General features: G+C 41.3%; 2 protein-coding genes across 6 annotated transcripts in view; both read right to left on the reverse strand.

Annotated features, from left to right (window-relative positions):
• Positions 1 to 18,809, reverse strand: part of LOC130492932 (protocadherin beta-16-like) — a 181,985-nt gene that overhangs the window by 64,863 nt on the left and 98,313 nt on the right. The gene's annotated exons all lie outside the window — the stretch shown is intronic.
• Positions 9,682 to 12,108, reverse strand: LOC130492940 (protocadherin beta-16-like). Its single transcript, XM_056866717.1, has one exon. It carries the CDS (start codon positions 12,106 to 12,108, stop codon positions 9,682 to 9,684), a length of 2,427 nt encoding a protein of 808 aa, XP_056722695.1.

Raw genomic sequence — 18,809 nt, forward strand, 5'->3', positions numbered from 1 at the left:
CGTTAATTGTTGACATGATGATGTAAATACTTCTGTATCCACTCAGAGCATCACCTTGGGCCTTGACAACCCAAAGGCAGTTTAACTAATTTGTTGAAGAAGACTATCAAAGCAAGAGAGGATGAATTAGGAAATTCTGCAATGATAGTTGATGGAATAGTGCTGATGTAGATAGGGAATGGTGAATTTGGGGCCATCAATTTTGTGCATGCAATTGGGGAAGGAAGCCCTAGTTTGTGTGTGTGTGTGTGTGTGTATGTGTGAAACACTAATTAAAATTATTAGTTTTTTATACACACAATGCAATACATGATAGAACACATACAACCTAGATCTTAGTGAATCAGGAAGATTATAAATAAAATATGTATTTCATGTCTTATCTAGACTCACTGTGATAAGCAGCCTATAAACAAGCAATTCACAGAAGGTAATAAACTCCTATATCCAAACAACTATAATATCTCAGCTAAATTAAACTTGTTTTTTCTCCCAAAAGATACCTTACATGGCTAAAATTAATTATATAAGATTATTTTATTTTTCCAGTCATCTGCTACTTCACAATCAATCCAGCCATATCCTACAAAAATGACACAGTTGAAAACATCAAATTGAATACCTGGTTCTCTATTTCAAAAATCTAAAAAGGGCTTCCAAGAATCAGTAAGCATGTTTAGCCCTCGCATCTCAAATCTTAACCAGCTTAGTCAATTTAGATAATAGGCAACCCATTCCTGGGGGCAGGCAGGGAAGAAACACGGTGGCTGGAAGTGGTCCAGCCGCACCACCTCCTGTGAGGCTTCCTGGCCAGAAAAAAGAAATAGAAATTCAGTTAAAAACAAAAAACAAACACAAAATAGCCTGTTGACTTTAGCAAGGCTATGACAGCTATTTTGCTGGTGTAGCTCCACTGCAGCATGAAGGGGTGCTCCCAGGCCAAAAGGGGTTAGGAAGTTGCTTAAAAGCAGCTCCATTCCCAGATACAGCCTGGGAAAACCTCCCAGGATGCTGGTTTGCATGGCGAAAGTGGCATGGACGCCAAAGTATGGGTCACAACGGTTCCTGTGTGGCTCTACAGTTCCCCAACTTTATTTATCTAAGCCGTAAAATTTAAACATATTGCCTCTTTTCTGTTTTCAGCTAATGTTTGGTGGCTGTCAATAAATCAAGAACTGTACATGTGTTACAAGTACATCTCTAGGCAAAATTCCCTATAATAAACATCTAGGAGTATTTACTGGGGTTACTCCTAATGTTCATTTAATTTCCCTAATTATGACCCTCTAAAATTTCATAACTACCAGACACTGATAAAACGTATGTATATAGTCCCCATCTAGCTGTCTATGTTACCAGGCAAAATATGATTTTTTTCTGAGGGGTCAAATGCCATTGATAAACAACTTTATAAAAGCTTTCCTTCATTCCTACGTTAATTGCTGAAGTGGTCAAAGTAAAAATACTAAACGTCTCCTGTTCAGATAGAGAATCATCTATGATTTTTTTGCCAACTTCTTAAAACAGTATATTGCGTTCATGGGGGATCACTTAGTAAACACTGCTGTGTGGCTGAAACTACATTCACCTTTTACCATATCTATAAACCTTATATGGTTATCAAGTTTATTTAAAACAGTCATAGACCAGAATATAAATAAGAACACAATTATTCCATAAGTAAAATAGCTTACATACTACCAATATACATCTTGTTAAAATACGGATTTACATAAGGCATCTTTATACGCCACTCCGCCTTTTCTTAATTTTAAGAACCAGCCAATCAGATTTGGCAACTTTACAGGTAATCTCCTGCTGCTTATCCGATAGCAGGATTGAAAGAAGAGACCTTCTATTTTCATGAGGGTAACATGCAATTATAGGCACAATCAGGGATTCTCTAATCTGCCTATATATTCTACACTCGAAAAGAATATGTTCTAAAGTCTCTACAGAGCCATCACGGCACTCACATAGACAACTTCCATATGGCACGCCTCTATATCTTCCCTCTAGAACAGCTGTGGGTAGCATGTTATATCTTAACAAGGTAAAAATCCTCCTATATTCCTGGTTATCCAATAGCTTAATATATGGCATCATGACCACCCTATTCAACCCACTTAAAGATGGCTCCTTAGCCTATTCATATCGTGCTGTCTTTCGACATCCAATATACGGAGTTTAACAATTTCTCTTGCCTGAGCATAGTCATTTGTTTTGTAAAGTTGTTTCGACAGGCCATAGTAGCTCAGTTTTTGATCAATCATCTTACTCCAAGGGGAGACAAAGGTATCTGCCAGGGTGAGTGAAACAAGTCGCCCAGAGAAGTAAATCAGCTTAAGCCAGTAAAAAATGGCAGCAATCCAAAACTCTAGCCTCGACCGTAACCATTCCAACCTCCAGTCGAATGGCAGCATTTGACACTCCAGTAGATACTTGAAGGATATTTCTTAAAAATTTAGATTGAGTTTTTTCAAGCAACATCTTATTTGCCATTATACAGAGTGGGGCTCCATATAATAATTGAGCCAAGGATTTCATATTAAAAAGCTTAATAGCGGCCGCCACATTCCTACCCCCCTTAGACCAATAAAATCTTTGAATAGCCCCCGCACTCATCTGAGCATTCAGTGAGACATGGGCTAAGTGGGCATTCTTCGAACCAGACTCTTGTAAAGTTACACCTAGATATTTAATGGTATGTACCTGTTCTATCGGGGTAGTGTCTATACGCCATGAGTGGTTTTTTGGCCTCTTAGCAAAGGCCATTATTTTTGTTTTTGAATAATTGATCTCCAAGCAGTTGTCCTTACAGTACTGGTTAAATGCATGGAGGGTTCATCTGAGACCAATGGGAGTTCTAGATAATATTACTGTATCATCAGCATAAAGAAGAAGATGTAGGTGTTTATCAGCTAACTTAGGGGGATGAAACGCTGGACTTCTCAAATAATCCACAAGATCATTAATGTAGAAGTTAAACAGTAAGGGAGCCAATATACAGCCTTGTTTCACTCCCTTTAGTGTTCTTATTTCCTTGGTCAGCTGACCCTGGGGATTACATCTTATTTTAATAGAGGTGTTTTCATGTAGGGCTCTAATCAGAAATAACAGTCGCCTATCTATATTGGTTGCTTCCAGTTTTCCCCATATGATTCTAGACACAGAATCAAAAGCTGACTTAAGATCAATAAATGCTGTATATAGGGAGACCATTGATTTGGAGGAGTATTTAGCTATTAAATGCTCCATAATCATACAATGGTCCAAGCATGAGCAGCCCTCTCTAAATCCGGCTTGTTCTTCTGAAAGGCAATTTTCCTGTTCTAACCAATCTCTACATTTCCATTGCAGATGTCTTGCGTACAACTTACTAATTATGTTTAATAGACTAATAGGTCTATAATTGGCTGGGTTTTCTTTGCAACCTTTCTTATAAATAGGGAAAATTATTGCTAGGCCCCAATCATGAGGGATCCTACCTGTTCTATCAACTGCAGTGAATAGTGCGGCCAGGAGGGGTGTCCACCATTCCACATTCCTTTTAATTAGGTCTGCAGAGATTAAGTCACTTCCTGGAGCTTTACCGTCCTTTAGTGTACCTATAAGATTCCTCACCTCTGCATACTGCACAGGGGGCCAGCATGGGACACTATTCAAGTTCTCAGTGGAGGGGGCTGGGCTCTCCAAGCTAGAGTAGAGGGATCTAAAATGTTTTTCCCATGCTTCAGGTAGAATAGTATTATTGAACGCCATAGTGGAATTGGTTAAACAGCTCGAGGTCAAGGACCAAAATAACGATGAGTTTTTATCCCTTATTGCTTGTGTTAGCTGTTGCCAAGCTAACTCCATCGACTCCTTTTTTTTTCTTACAGATGAAGGCTTTATAGTGAGACTTTAAGCTCTTCATTACCCCCATCAAGGCCTCATTCTCACTACATCAATATTTAACATAGGTGGCACTAAGGGCCCTCTTGGCTTCCCTGCATTCACTGTCAAACCAGGTTTTGGAGTGTACATTTATCCTCTTTTTATGTATATAGTTAGGCTTAGTAATCACTTTGTATATTTCATCCGTTATCTGTTCATAGCATTCTAGATGTGTGTCAATGTTTTCATCATCTAGTAATCTCTGAGCTAAGGCATTTAGAGGACCCAATTGAAGGAGTTATTTAATACTTTTATCAGCTCTATCATTCCACCTGACTCTACAGTGTTTCCTCTTGTAAGAAAGGGTCTCTTTGTGTGTTTCTATAATGCACAGGTTAATATCTGGGGATTCAAACATCATGATAAGTGATAAGTGATCACTATCATAAAAAGAGGACACCTCAAAGGATTCAACAGCTTGGACAAAGTTGTCAGATACCATAATGCAATCTATAACACTCTTCCTAGTTCCTGAACAATAAGTAAATTCCACCGGATGGTCGTTAGGGTATGAGCCATTTAAAATTAAAAATTTGCAGCTGTTTGCCATCTGTGTCATCCTGTATCCGGCATAATTTGATTTTAAATCTTTAGGGGATCTAGGAAATGGAAGAACTGGATTCCTAATTTCGGGAAAGCAAACCTTGTATTTCATGTGTAAGCTATTGTCATCCCTTCCCACCCTGGCATTAAAGTCCCCGCCAATGATTACATAAGTTGTCAAACTGATCTTTATAAGATGTCCTATGTACACCTCAAGCCCCGCCCATACAGTCTCAATTTGAGATTTAGTTTTAAAAGGGGGACAGTATATATTAATAATTAAATAAGATATCTTCTTATAAAATATGACCACAGCCATAGCAAGCTTTAAGTAAGGAGCTAAAACTTCAACTCTACTATTCAGGGCTGTGGAAACTAAAATCACGGGGGATCACGTAGTAAACATTGCTGTGTGGCTGAAACTACATTCACCTTTTATCATATCTATAAGCCTTATATGGTTATTGGCAATCCAACTTGTCCAAAGAGGCATAATCTCAAAGCCTCGGGTATAGATAGATAGATAGATAGATAGATAGATAGATAGATAGATAGATAGATGGATAGATGGATAGATGGATAGATGGATAGATAGATAGACAGACAGACAGACAGATAGACACACACACACACACACACACACACACACACATATATATATATATATATATAAAATGATTACAGTAATGACATTGATGGATTCGTTTTTTTCTATATGAGAAAACTATTTATTAAGAGGCAATCATTCTTAAGACATTCCTTTGTTACTTCCTTTATTTTAACAGCATACCATGGTAATTGAGTCAAAAGAATCTTACATCCAGGTTGTTCAATAAGGAGCTATGGAGCACTCCTGATATATATATATATCAGTTCATGTTCTATCTCTTATCCCAGAACTTGCCTCTCGCAGTCCTGTGTGGCCCTCAAGGTCATACTTTGGGGTGAAAGACTAGACCACCTGCTCATTGACTCAGCAGCCCCACCCCACAAATGCCAGTTGTTAAGCACAGTGGGTTGGGTTGCCAGCCAGGGGGGCTTCAACCCCTTTGAAAGCAGGGAAATGTAATGCATAACATCATGGCAATGTCAGCATTGGCAGAACAATTTCTCCCACTGCTGCACTGGGCAGCAGCAGGGAGTGGAGGGTAGGAATGATCTCCCTAATAGGGGAACTACTAAGAAGTATGTATGTATGTATGTATGTATGTATGTATTTTACAAAATTTCTACCCCATCTTTCCACTCTTACAGATCTACCCAGGCTGCAAACAAATTAAAACATATATGATAAATTCACATTTTAAAACCATTAAAACCAACAGCAACAAAAACCCCTCTCAACAAGTCATTAATACAATTTAAACCACAGGTAAAATGCATACAAAAACATAAGCTCTCAGCTCTTGATGGGGTTCAATTAATACTATCTTCCTCCATCAGAAGCTTGGGAGTGATTCTGTATACTTCCCTTTCGTTGGAGGTCTAGATTACAAACATTTTTCCACCTTTGCCATGCCCACCAGCTAATTTCCTATCCATCCCACTCTGATCTAGCCACAGTGATCCATTGGGTCACCTCTAGATTGGACTACTGTAACTCACTTTATACAGGGCTGCTCTTAAGGCTGCTCCAGAAACTACAATTGGTCCAAAATGTAGCTGCACAGGTCCTTACTGGGACCCCATGGAGAGCACATATGACCAGTGGTCTGTTAGCAGCATTGGCTCCAGACTGAAAACTGGATCAAGTTCAAGGTGCTAGTGCTTATCTTCAAAGCTTTTTTTATATACAAAATTTTTATTATTTTCCCAAAATTATTAATCACAGGGTTTAACAAAGATATAAACAGTAAGAAGCAATAACAGATAGGTAGCTTTGTTAAATATATATATATATATTTAATCAAAATTTTGTTTTTTATAATTAATAATATCATATAAAGGAGAGATAAAAAAGTAAAAGAAAAAGAAATAGTAAATCTCCCTACAAATAAATGGATTAGTATAATAAAAAGCATTTAATTATTTCCATTAAAAATTAATTGTTTTATAAATCCTCCATTTCTCCCTAACACTCATTTAACATATATTGTTTTTCTAGTAATTTGATATCATATGTAATTCTATTTCCATTATAGCCAATCCTTTTAACCAGTTGCTTTTCAATTATAACCAGTAGAGAAACTAGACTCTTTTTAAATTAGTCCCTTTATCCTGAATTTCCAATATTTCTTTCTTTTCAACATTAACAGTAATTGACAAGGGGCATCCTTGAAGACTGTTGGTAAAATCTCTTCTGCAGAAGGACCATAGTAAAGCCATGTTGCATTATCTTCCATCCCAAATTCCAAAAAGGAAATCCTGACAGTCCCAGTTTTCCTACTCCTCAATTCCTCCAAACAGCTGTTGAAAAGTTCATCAGGCAGATCCAGGTAACAAGAGTTGAAATCAGTCACTTTGAAGAGTTCATCAGACAGATCCAGGTGGCAAAAGTCAGAATCAGTCACTTTCAATTCCATTATTATCAGATGGGCTGTTGTAGATTGCTTTTTATAATTTCTCATTTCTTTTGCAGAATTCTTCTGTTCTTCACCTTTCTTGAGAACTGGAAGGCCCTTTGGTGTCTCCTCTGACCCAGTTGTAATAAGTTGAGTTTTTAATTCTTTAACATCATCTAGGATAATGTCCAGTTTTTGATTAAGGCATTGAAATGTAATGTTCGTCAAAGCCAAAAGTTGTTCCATCTGCTTAATCAAATGTTCCATGGTTGCCCTTCTAAAAATCTATTAAAACTCAGTTAGTAAAATCCAGGCAGGTTCCAGTGTAATGAATAGCAAAGAGGTGCTGCAGGAATCAAAAAATGTAAACCTTCCCTCTTCTTTGTAGTCAGGAACTTGGGAGTTATTTACTAGTAACACACTGGTGCAACACTTCCGATTCCAAGTTCGCTGGCTCTCTCGCTATGATAAGTCATTTCCAGGAAGGACGTGGCAGGAATGCTTTGTTTAGTAAGAAAGACTGCCTTCGGGGTGGGGGGGATTTCTCCTCCCTCCCCTTAATTCGTAATGGCTCCTGATTGGTAATTGAAGTGTCTTTCAAGAGTCTTAATTGTTATATCTTCCCACTGATCAAATTGATAAAGCTCTTGCCGAGTTATTTGATCTTTTCTTGTTTTTAAAGAGTCATTTAATCATTGAGTGGGGAGATACGGATTCACCAGATGAACTTAGCAATTTCCTGGGACTTCCAGATCCAGGTAAAACAAAAGAGTTCTTTCAAACTTACTCACATTTCAGAAGAGTGGGAATTTTTACTTCTGTATAGTTGCCAGATGTTGATAGATAGGGGAGAGCAAAGCCAAAAATTCCAAAGAGACGTCTTTGGTGATTTATTGCTCCTTAGCTGGCGGTGACTGCTACGGAGTCTCCAAGTCGTAAAACCCAGAGATTTTCAGGAGTCTAACCGCATTTCGAGGCTGCAGGAGATTTCCTGTCACCCGTTCCACTATTTAGGAATCAGGGGGGCACATTTATGCTCCTATTTACGACGTTCTTAGTTCCCCTCAGGGAGCCCCAGGGAGACGACTGCTTCGCTCCGCTGCCCTAGCGGAAGTCATCTTCAAAGCTTTAAATGGTCTGGGACTCTTGTATTTACAGGACCACCTCTCTCTCTATACCTCCAGAGAGCTTAACACTCACCGGGAGACAACCTCCTGGTGGTCCTTGCCCAAAAGATCATCTGGCTGTCATCGACCAGGGCCAGAGCCTTTTCAGTGGTGGCCCCTACCTGGTGGAACTCTCTAGGGATACCCAAGCTCTGAGAGACCTGGCTCATTTTCACAGGGCTTGCAAGGCAGAAATGTTCCGCCAGGCCTATGGTTGAGGACAGCAATGGTTTCCATAGTATGGCTGTCTGTCTCTTGAACCCACTCTTATTCCCCCTATCCTTGTCTGGTTTCCATATCCAGTTGCTTCATCTGGTACCATCTAGAGTTGGTTTTTGTTTCTGTCTGATCCCTTGCATTTTACTGAAGATACCCGCATTTTAATCAGTGCCATGGGGGAAGCTACATAATGGGCACTATCATTGGACATGTTTTTATGGAACTGAGACATTTTATATTTTATTTAAATTTATATTCTATTGTATTACTTTTTAATATATTGTTGGATAATACTGTTTCTATGTGTTGTAAGCCACCATGAGCCCTGTTTCAGCAGAGAAAGGGCGGGATAAAAATCTAATAATAAATAAAATGTAATAAAAACATCAATTAAAACATTGGGCAGGAAGGAGGGTTTATTAAAGGAAAGCCAAATAAAATTTTAAAAGTCTTCACCTGCTGGCTGAAGATGGCAACAGAAGAGGCAGACAAATCTCCCTGGAGAAAGAATTCCAGAGTTTTGGTACACGATATTCAGGTGTACCACTACCAAGTACACCTGAATATCATGTACTGAATGCAAATACAGAACTTGACCACATGGCTTCCGACTTCTGACTTCCGGCATGATACTGCAGGACGCCCAGGGACGTTCTCTGTTAACTGGTTTTATTTTTCCTTGTTTTAGCGTTTAATTCGCTTTTAACTGGGCTCCTATTTGTCTTTTTTAATCTTCCACTGCCTGTTTTAAGTTTGTTTAAGCTTTTATCTTTGTTTTGCTGTTTTATTGGCTCCATTTCTGAGTGTGAGACTATAGACGCTTAAGGCTCGTTTCACATTCAGGGTTTTTTTAACCTTGCTTTATTTTACTTCTACTTTCCCCCCCTTTCTTCTTCTTCCCCCTTTTTTCCCTTTCTTTGGACCCTTTTCCTATTTTAATATTTTCGTTTCGCCAGAGCTCTGATAATTTTGTTCTCCTCTTTGCATTTTCCAGCCCAATCTTATCCTGCTTTGGACTGTTCTATCAGTCTGCTACAAGCTACAAGCCAATTATAACCCTATGTGTAGGGCTGGAATTACTGGAATAAAATCCTCAAGTAACTGACCAGCCAACATGGGGACGAATGCAAATACATTCTTAAATTGCATTTATCTAACCACGATAGACATCAACAAAAAGGAAAAACACAGTGAATCAACACAGAGAAGAAGAAATTCATTAATAAAGACTTATGACAAGTTCAGTAAAATGTATTACACTGCCATAAAACCCAGCTGAATTTACCATAGTACATGGGGTAATTAAGAAAATGCAACTATTTACTTACCAGCTCTCTCTGATCTTGGACCTCCATCTGGTCAGGAGTGTCTTGTGAAACAGAAGAAATCCTGATATTCTGAGAGATGTTTGGGTCCCCCATAGAAAACACAGGAATGAGAGGCCTAAGGAATCTGAACTCGCTGCTTAAGGATCCACCGGTTAAGCAAACATCATAGTGGTAAGTCCGAGAAAGTGACCCACTATGAGAATCGACACCAGTTTCTGGGATCTCAGGTAAGGGAGGTGGGAACTGAGGGAGGGCAGTGATAAAACTAGACTCCTTCTTCTGCATTTTGATGACAACAAACAAAATGATGCAAATGAGGAATACAAAGGACACTGCAGCCAAGCAGACCACAAGGTACATAGTCAAGGAGCCATCTTCTTCTCTTCCTTCCTGACTGACACTTGCAATATTCAAATAAGGATCTGAAAAGCCATCCACTGAAAGTATATTCAGTGTAGCAGTACTGGTCTGGGGAGGATGGCCATTGTCTCTGACCAGGATAATCAGTCTCTGCTTGTTTGCATCTCGCTCCACCAGTGCCCTCCTGGTTTTGACTTCTCCATTCTGAGCTCCTATGCTGAAAAGGCCGGGGTCGGTGGCCTTCAGCAATTCATAGGACAACCAAGAGTTCTGACCCGAATCCCCATCCACAGCTACCACCTTGGCCACCAGGTAACCAGCCTCCACAGACTTGGGGACCAGGTCGTTGCAGGGGGAGCTGCTGTTCTGAAGTGGGTAGAGGAAGAAAGGAGCGTTATCGTTTTCATCCAGGATAACAACACGAACAACAACCTCTGAGCTCAGTGGAGGAGAACCCCCATCTGAAGCCCTCACTGTCACTTGGAATTCCTTGATCTGCTCATAATCCAGAGAGCGCAGGACGTAAAGATTCCCATTCTCAGAGTTGATGGACACGTAAGAGGCCACAGGAGCACCGCTGGCATTTCCAGGCACAAGAGAATAGGTCACCTGGGAATTCTGCTCCATGTCCCGGTCAACAGCATGGACCGAACCCATCAGCAGGCCCGGAATATTGTTTTCCCACAACTGCATTTCATACTTTGCCTTCTCAAACACTGGAGAGTTGTCATTGATGTCTGAGATTAAAACTGTAATTGTTCTTTTTGTAGTGAGCCTGAGAGAGCCTCGATCAGTAGCTGTGATGGTGATGTTATACTCAGGAACTTTCTCTCTATCCAGTGGACTTTGAATCACCAGTTGATAATAATTATTCACAGTGGTTTTTAACAGAAAGGGCAAGTGCATCTCCACAGAGCAGGAGGTCCTGCCATTGTCTCCAGAGTCTCGGTCTATGACACTGAAGAGCACAACCACTGTATCTAGGGGAGAGTCTTCTGCTAAAGGGCTAGTGATGGATATGACCGATATCTCAGGTGCATTGTCGTTCTCATCCTCAATTTCCACCAGGACCTTGCAGTGGCCTGAAAGACCCCCTCCATCTGTTGCTTTGATGTTGATGTGATAGCTGGTTTCTTTTTCATAGTCTATTGGACCCAAAACAGTGATTTCTCCAGTGCTGTCATGCAAGTAGAACAAATGTTCTATATTCTCCGGTACCCGATGGAATGAGTAAGTGATCTGCGCATTTGACCCAAAATCCAAATCTCTGGCTTCCACTTTAGAAACCACAGTACCATGAGGACTGTTTTCTTTTAGCTTCACTTTATATTCAGATTGTGTAAACTGAGGGAAGTTGTCATTGATGTCCAGAACATTGACCTTTATTAGAACTGTCCCTGTTCTCTGTGGCACCCCTCCATCAACAGCTGTAAGAGTTAGCCCTAATTGAGTCTCCTTCTCCCTGTCTAATGGTGTCTCGAGAACAAGATCCACATATTTGCTTCCAAACTCAGTACTTTGTACATCCAATCCGAAATTCCCATTGGGACTCAGTGTGTAGTTCTGGATACTGTTTTCACCCAAGTCCATGTCTTGGGCAGATTCCAAAGGAAATCTGGTATTTGTAGGGACATTCTCAGGAACTGCTAGTTCAAATTCCTTTTTAGAGAATCTGGGAGAATTGTCATTCACATCTTTTATCTGAATCTCAATATTGTAGATCTTTATGGGGTTTTGGAGCACAATCTCAGACAACAGTAAGCAAGAATCCATCTTGCCACACAAAGCTTCTCTGTCTATTTTGTCATTTACAAACAGATTTCCAGAGTGGGTATCCAGCTGGAAATATTGCTTACTGCTTTTGGAAACCAGCTGGGCTCTGCGAGCAGAGAGCTCCCCTGGTCCCAGTTTCAAATCTTTCAGTACATTAGCCACCACAGACCCACTTTTCTTCTCTTCAGGCAAAGAATAGCGAATGGAGACACACAATACTCCAGACAAAGAGAGGAAGAACAAAAGATACAGACCTTTTCTGATCCTGAAGCTATAATCCATGTTCTGAGTATCAGCCAGTGATGATTTATATTTCTTAGAAAGTTGTGCCGCTCTTTTAATTGCTTTCCTTCTTTGAATCTTTTATTTCCGATCCTTCCAGCACTCACCCTTCCTCTAGTTTCAGACTGTAACTGCTGATATGTTTCAGCTAGTACTGTTATAAAATAGGCAATTCTTTTTTAAACCAAGGATGGATCTGATCTGTTTGCCAATGCTGCCATCTTGTGGTATGGCCATAGGAAAATTAAACAAATTATATGTTCTCCATTAAACCAGTGATGCTCAAACTTTTTGAACTGGGATCCATTTCTAAACAGTCTATCTCTTAGACCCACTTGCAAAGTAATTCCGTGCAACATTATGAACACCACACAAACAAATACAATGCAAGAATCTCACTTCAGTTAACAATGACTAAGTGGCTTCTACTATATGCGCTGAAGAAACAGGATTCTGGAAGGAAGACAAAGGAAATGATCACACTGCCATGTACTGGGAAAGTAAGACAAAGCACTATATTTTGTCTCCTTACAGTTGAAGGCCAGGGATGCTTACAAAATTGACAGCGTCAGAACTAAAGAGGGGAGGGTGAAGAAATGAGGCAGTTCTTTCCTCTTTTTCTCCTTTTCACTCTGCTGGGATGAGGTGACCCCAGAACCTCCTCTTCCAGCTCACCTTATTTCTTCCGCCTCCTATTGAAGTCATGCTTGACTTGCAAGAAAGGAGCAGCCCACTTTTGGGTCATGGTCCATGGCACAAAGAAGAAGAGGAGGAAGTGGAAGAGTTGGTTTTGATAACCCACTTTTCTTTACCTGTAAGGAGTCTCAAACTGGCTTACAACCCCCTCCCCTTCCCCTCCCAACAAAAGACACCTTGTGAGGTAGGTGGGGCTGAGAGTTCTGAGAGAACTGTTGACTAGCTCAAGGTCACCCAGCCAGCTTCATGTGGAAGAGTGGGGAATCAAACCCAATTGTCCATATTAAAGTCCGCTGCTCTTAAACAATATGCCACTGTGGCTCTCATTTATCTAATGCACATTATGCTTATATTTATGCTAATTTACCATTTATATATGAACTTTAAACATGGTTACCATTGATAGCAGAGATTATTATTTGTGGCCATGAGAGCAGGCCATTGAGGCCTGGTAGTGTCAGGAAACTTCAAACATACCAACTGGAAGACAAGTGGCTGGCTGTCAAGGGTGAGGAGACCCAGGCAGGGGGTGGAACCTGAATGAGCAAGCCGCACATTTGAAAGGAGATAATGAGCAAATGTCTGAGGGGGCAGAACGGATAGCAGAAGACGCTCAGGAGCTTCCAAATTAGGGTTGCCAACTTCCAAGTACTAGCTGGAGATCTCCTGCTATTACAACTGATCTCCAGAACTGATCTTCTGGAGAAAATGGCTGCTTTGGCAATTGGACTCTATGGCATTGAAGTCCCTCCCCTCTCCAAACCCCACCCTCCCCAGGCTCCACCCCCAAAATCTCCAGATATTTCCTAACCCAGAGCTGGCAACCCTATTTCCACATGGATCAGTGAAGCAATGAAGCAGCTCTCAACTGTGAGCTGTTGGCTGGGAGGCAGCTACAGCAGGAAAAGCCTTGGGGAAGGGAAAGAGAAGACGGGGCTCACCCAGAGAAGGCCAAGCAGGTACAGGCAGCTCTAGCGATTGAGGACTAAGAGACAGCATGGGTGAGAAGGCCTGGAAGGGGAGCACAGTGGGAAGGCCGAGGAGGACACCCTGGGGAGCGGAGCCCCGGTTTAAAGTGCCAGCTCCTGGTCTGAGGCCACAACACATTTGTCAAGCTATTTTATACATTTCAGTAAGATGTACAAGAGCAGACAGGAAAAAAAGAGAAATACAGTTGGGATCAATGAAAATCAATCTCAGTAATTCACTTGGAGTTTAAGTATAAAAGAGTTGTCCTGGATTGTTGTTAACATTGATATTTTAGGAACTGAACCATTATGGATTTTATATTAACTTAATTGCTCTCACCTGACTTATGAGTTGACTTTCTGCTTGATGACTGGAAAGATCTTCGGAACCAGCTGAAATCCTTGAATCTCTCTGAAGGTGAGAGGGATCCGCAGAAAACACAGGAAAGAGGGGCCTGAGAAACCTGAACTCGCTGTTCAGAGACCCACCAGCTAAGCAAACCTCATAGTTGTAAGCCCGGGCAAGGGTTCCAGCACCACCATCTCCACAGTTCTCCTGGAAATTAGATCCCACTGGGAAATTCAGGGCTGAGCTTTCTATGAACTTTCTTCTTTTCTGAATCTTGATGGCAATAAACACCAAGACAGAAACCAGAAAAATGAAGGAGATGACAGCCAAGCATATGACCAGATACATAGTCAGGTTACGGTCTTCCTCCTCCATCACTTCCTCCTTCGGGATATCCACCATTTTCATATAAGGGTCAGAAAAGCCATCTACTAGCAGAATGGTCAGTGTTGCAGAGGTGGACTGGGGAGGGCTCCCGTTGTCTCTGACTCCAATGATAAGTTTATGTTTGAATGTGTCTCGTTTATTAATTGGCCTCATGGTTTTAACTTCTCCATTCTGGGCCCCCACACTGAACAGATCTGGTTCTGTGGCCTTCAGGAGCTCATAGGAGAGCCAAGAGTTCTGACCGGAATCTCTGTCCACTGCCACCACCTTGGTGACCAGGTAGCCAGCCTCGGCCCCCCTGGGAACCAGGTCATTGGATGGGGAGGTGCCATTCTGAAGAGGGTACAAGATAAATGGGGCATTATCATTTTCATCCATGACAACAACTTGGACCACAATGTTTGAGCTTAGGGGAGGAGAACCACTGTCCACAGCCCTCACGGTCACCCGGAAATCTTTTACCTGCTCATAGTCTAGAGATCGGATGGCATACAGATTCCCAGTTTCAGAGTTGATGGAGACATAAGAGGACACAGGTTGATCACTGACCTTCCCATGTAAAAGAGAATATGTGACTTTGGCATTCTGCTCTGTGTCCTTGTCATCAGCATGCACCAATCCAATTAGAAGACCTGGAATATTATTTTCTCGTATTTGCATTTGATATGTTGACTTGTCAAATGCTGGAGCATTGTCGTTGATGTCAGAGATCTGAACATTAATTATTCTTATTGAAATAAGCCTGGGAGAGCCCCGATCTGTCGCTGTGATAGTGATGTTGTACTCTGATGCTTTTTCTCTGTCTAAGTACTGCTGGGTCACCAATTGATAGTAATTATTCACAGACACTTTCAACACAAACGGTAAGGTTACCTCAGTGGTGCAGGAAGTTCTGCCATTATCTCCAGAGTCTCGATCTGTGACACGGAGGAGGGCCACAACAGTATCCAGGGGAGAATCTTCTGGTAAGGGGCTGGTGAGGGATGTGAGGGTCACCTCTGGGGCATTGTCATTTCTGTCCTCAACCTCCACAATGACTTTGCAGTAATCAGAGAGGCCCCCTCCATCGGTGGCTTTGACGTTTATCTCATAACTTATCTCCTTTTCATAATCAATGGTTCCTGCAATAGTAAGTTCCCCAGTATGTTTGTTTATATTGAATGCTTTGGACACATGTTCTGGTACCTGGCTGAAGGAATAAGTGATGTCCCCATTGGAACCAAGATCCCTGTCAGTTGCTTTGACTTTTGTTACAAGTGTATTTTGCTGGGGGTTTTCCATTAGTTTCACTTTGTACACAGAATGACCAAACTGTGGCACATTATCATTGTTGTCCAGAACATCAATGATAATGTTTGTTGTGCCTGTTCTCTTTGGGGTCCCTCCATCAACAGCAGACAGAATCAGGATAAGACGTGCATTCTCTTCATGGTCCAATTGTTTTTCCAGCACTAATTCTACATTTTTGCTACCATCACCCAACCTAAAATGGTCATTAGGACTAAGTGTGTAATTCTGAACAGCATTTTCCCCTTTGTCCCAATCTTGAGCTTTCTCCAAAGGGAATCTGGTACTCAGGGGAGTCTGCTCAGGTATTTCAAAAATAAATTCCTTTTTAAAGAATTGGGGGGAATTGTCATTCACATCTTCTATTTCAACCTCCATTCTGTGCACTTGCAATGGGTTTTCCAGCACAATCTCTGAGAGTAAGACACAAGGGTCCTTCTGACCACACAAAACTTCTCGGTCTATTCTGTCCTTCAATAGCACATTCCCAGATTGAGGATCCAGCTGGAAATACTGCTTGGTGCCTTCAGAAACCAGCCTGGCCCTACGATTGACCAGCTCCTTCACATCCAATTTCAAATCCTTTAGCACATTTGCCACCAGAGACCCACTTTTCTTTTCCTCAGGCACTGAATAGTGGAAAGACTCACACACCACAATACCAAGGCAGAAATACAGAGAAAAAGCCCAGACTTGCCTGTTAAGGTGGCTGTTCTGCATTCTTGCAGCTTTTCCCAAGGCTGAAGTGAAACACAAGGAGGTTCTTCGTAAAGCACCTGGTTCCCTTTCTTTCCTTTGGTCTTCTTGTTGTTGGAGAGTGATTCTGGAGCCTGTTCCTCCTAGCATTTATGATTGTTCTCTTACAAGACAGAGCTGCTGCCTGTTTCTTTGATATTGCTTTGTCTAATGGCCACAGCTTTTGCGAGGAGGATTTACTCTTTGACAATTTTTGCTGTGTTGGCCAACAGCACCACCTTGTGCCTGAATGAAAATACAGCAACTGCACATTTTCCAAACTATTCTATCTTCATTAATAATCTGCACAGAACATTTCTGGAGTAAGAGCCTTCAATGGTTTTATTACATAATGCTTACACCCGTGTCAGGAAGCCCATTCCTGAGGGCTGAACACTCCCGGGGACAACGGTGCATGGAGGTGCACTGTCAGGATGCCAGCAGGAGGCCGGGCCAGCATCCCAGGTCTGCACTGCCATGGCAGCGCAGGGAGGCTAATGTGAGTACCCCAACGCCGGCGTCCATGCCACTCTGGGCGGCACAACTGGCCTGGGTGCTGGTGCAAGTGGCTCAAATGCCGGCACAGGCCCTTGCCCACCTCCTAAGCACTTTCACCCTTCCAGCTCAGGAATGGGCTTTTAGAAGTAAAAACAAAAATCTTATGTATAGAAAACCTGAATGCCACATAAAGTCTATTGATGGTTTGGCTTTCTTTCTTTCTTTCTTTCTTTCTTTCTTTCTTTCTTTCTTTCTTTCTTTCTTTCTTTCTTTCTTTCTTTCTTTTTCTTTCTTTCTTTCTTTCTCTATCTATCTATCTATCTATCTATCTATCTATCTATCTATCTATCTATCTATCTATCTATCTATCTATCTATCTATCTATCTATCTATCTATCTATCTAGGATGCCCACCATTGTTATGAATTGATTTCTGCGATTAAATCCTTTTGAAAGCTTGATTAAATGACTCTTGAAAGCTTATACCTTGAAAATCTTGTTGGTCTCTAAGGTGCTACTGGACTCAAATCTAACTGTTCTAACTGCAAACCAACACGGCTACCCTCTGAAACCTATTAAATTCTAGTAATAGTTTTGTTTTCATTTTAGTTTTCCATCCCGTTTTCCTGGTTCATGATGTTTTTTATATTTGCTTTGATATTTTAATAGGAGATTGCCTCTGTTAACTGACTTAACTTTTTATGCTAGATGGCTTTTAATTTCTTATGAGCCCCCTTCTAAAGGAGAGTGGCAGGCAATAAATATTGTGAGAGCCAGCACGGTGTTGTTGTTATAGTGTCAGGCTAGCATCTAGGAAACCCAGGTTCAAATACCTACTCTACCATGGAAGCCTGCTGGGCGACCTTGGACTAGACACAGCCTAAACTACCTCGCAGGGTTGTCATGAGGATAAAATGGAAGCAAAGAGAACAATGTAAGCTGCTTTGGGTCCCATGAAGAATCCAGGAGGTTGTGCTGGCTTAGGAGCCAGTTGATTGACAGCTAAGGAATTCTGGGAGCGGCTAGTGAGAGCTGTGGGCTGTCTGAGGAGCATTTGCGCTCAGGAGTACAAATCAAAGGAACACTATTTAAGTGGTTTGACCAAGGCAATCTTGGTATTGAAATTGGGAGATAGCTCTGAGGAAAAGAGGGTTCTCAAAGCCAGGGAGAGGGAAGTCAACTCAGATGCACTGAGTTATCCCTAAAGGGTTGAGGAGCATTATTCTCCAGAGTCCAGAGTGAACCCAGTCCAGTTTAAGGATTAAACTGGGAAAGGGATTTGTGTAGTTCCTTACTCCAGAAAATTAAAGCAACCTTTGGTTTTAAGTAAACAAGTGAAATCTGAACTGATAAACTAAAGCAAGCTGATAGACTAAAGCTCATACCCTGCCAGAAAATATTTTTGTTAGTCTTTAAGGTGCTGCTGGACTCTTGCTCCTTTCTACTAAAGCAAGCCTCTCAGTGAAAACAAATATCCAGAATTTTGAAGTGAATTTAGCGTTACCATCTGAAAACAACCAATCCTCTCTTGTACATATATTTAAGTGTGAAGTCCCTACTCTTTATTGGTTTACCACCAACCTATTAGTTTGGAAACCAGGTAGGCCTGTTTAAATCCTCATCCTATGCTGCTGTCATTAGTAAAATCTGTTGTTTTGAACTTTTACCTCACCAAGTCTCTATGTGCCGTCAATTTCTGACAGACATAATTTCGTTGAAAGATCATTCTCCCCTTCGATCCGTGACAGGTCCCCACTGGGGAGAAAGTCAGGGTATAAAGT

The sequence above is a fragment of the Euleptes europaea genome, unplaced genomic scaffold (assembly GCF_029931775.1).
Source record: "Euleptes europaea isolate rEulEur1 unplaced genomic scaffold, rEulEur1.hap1 H_3, whole genome shotgun sequence".
NCBI lineage: Eukaryota > Metazoa > Chordata > Lepidosauria > Squamata > Sphaerodactylidae > Euleptes > Euleptes europaea.

Coding starts and splice junctions, on each gene's coding strand:
- LOC130492940 (XM_056866717.1), bottom strand. CDS start 12,108: ATGGATTATAGCTTCAGGATCAGAAAAGGTCTGTATCTTTTGTTCTTC.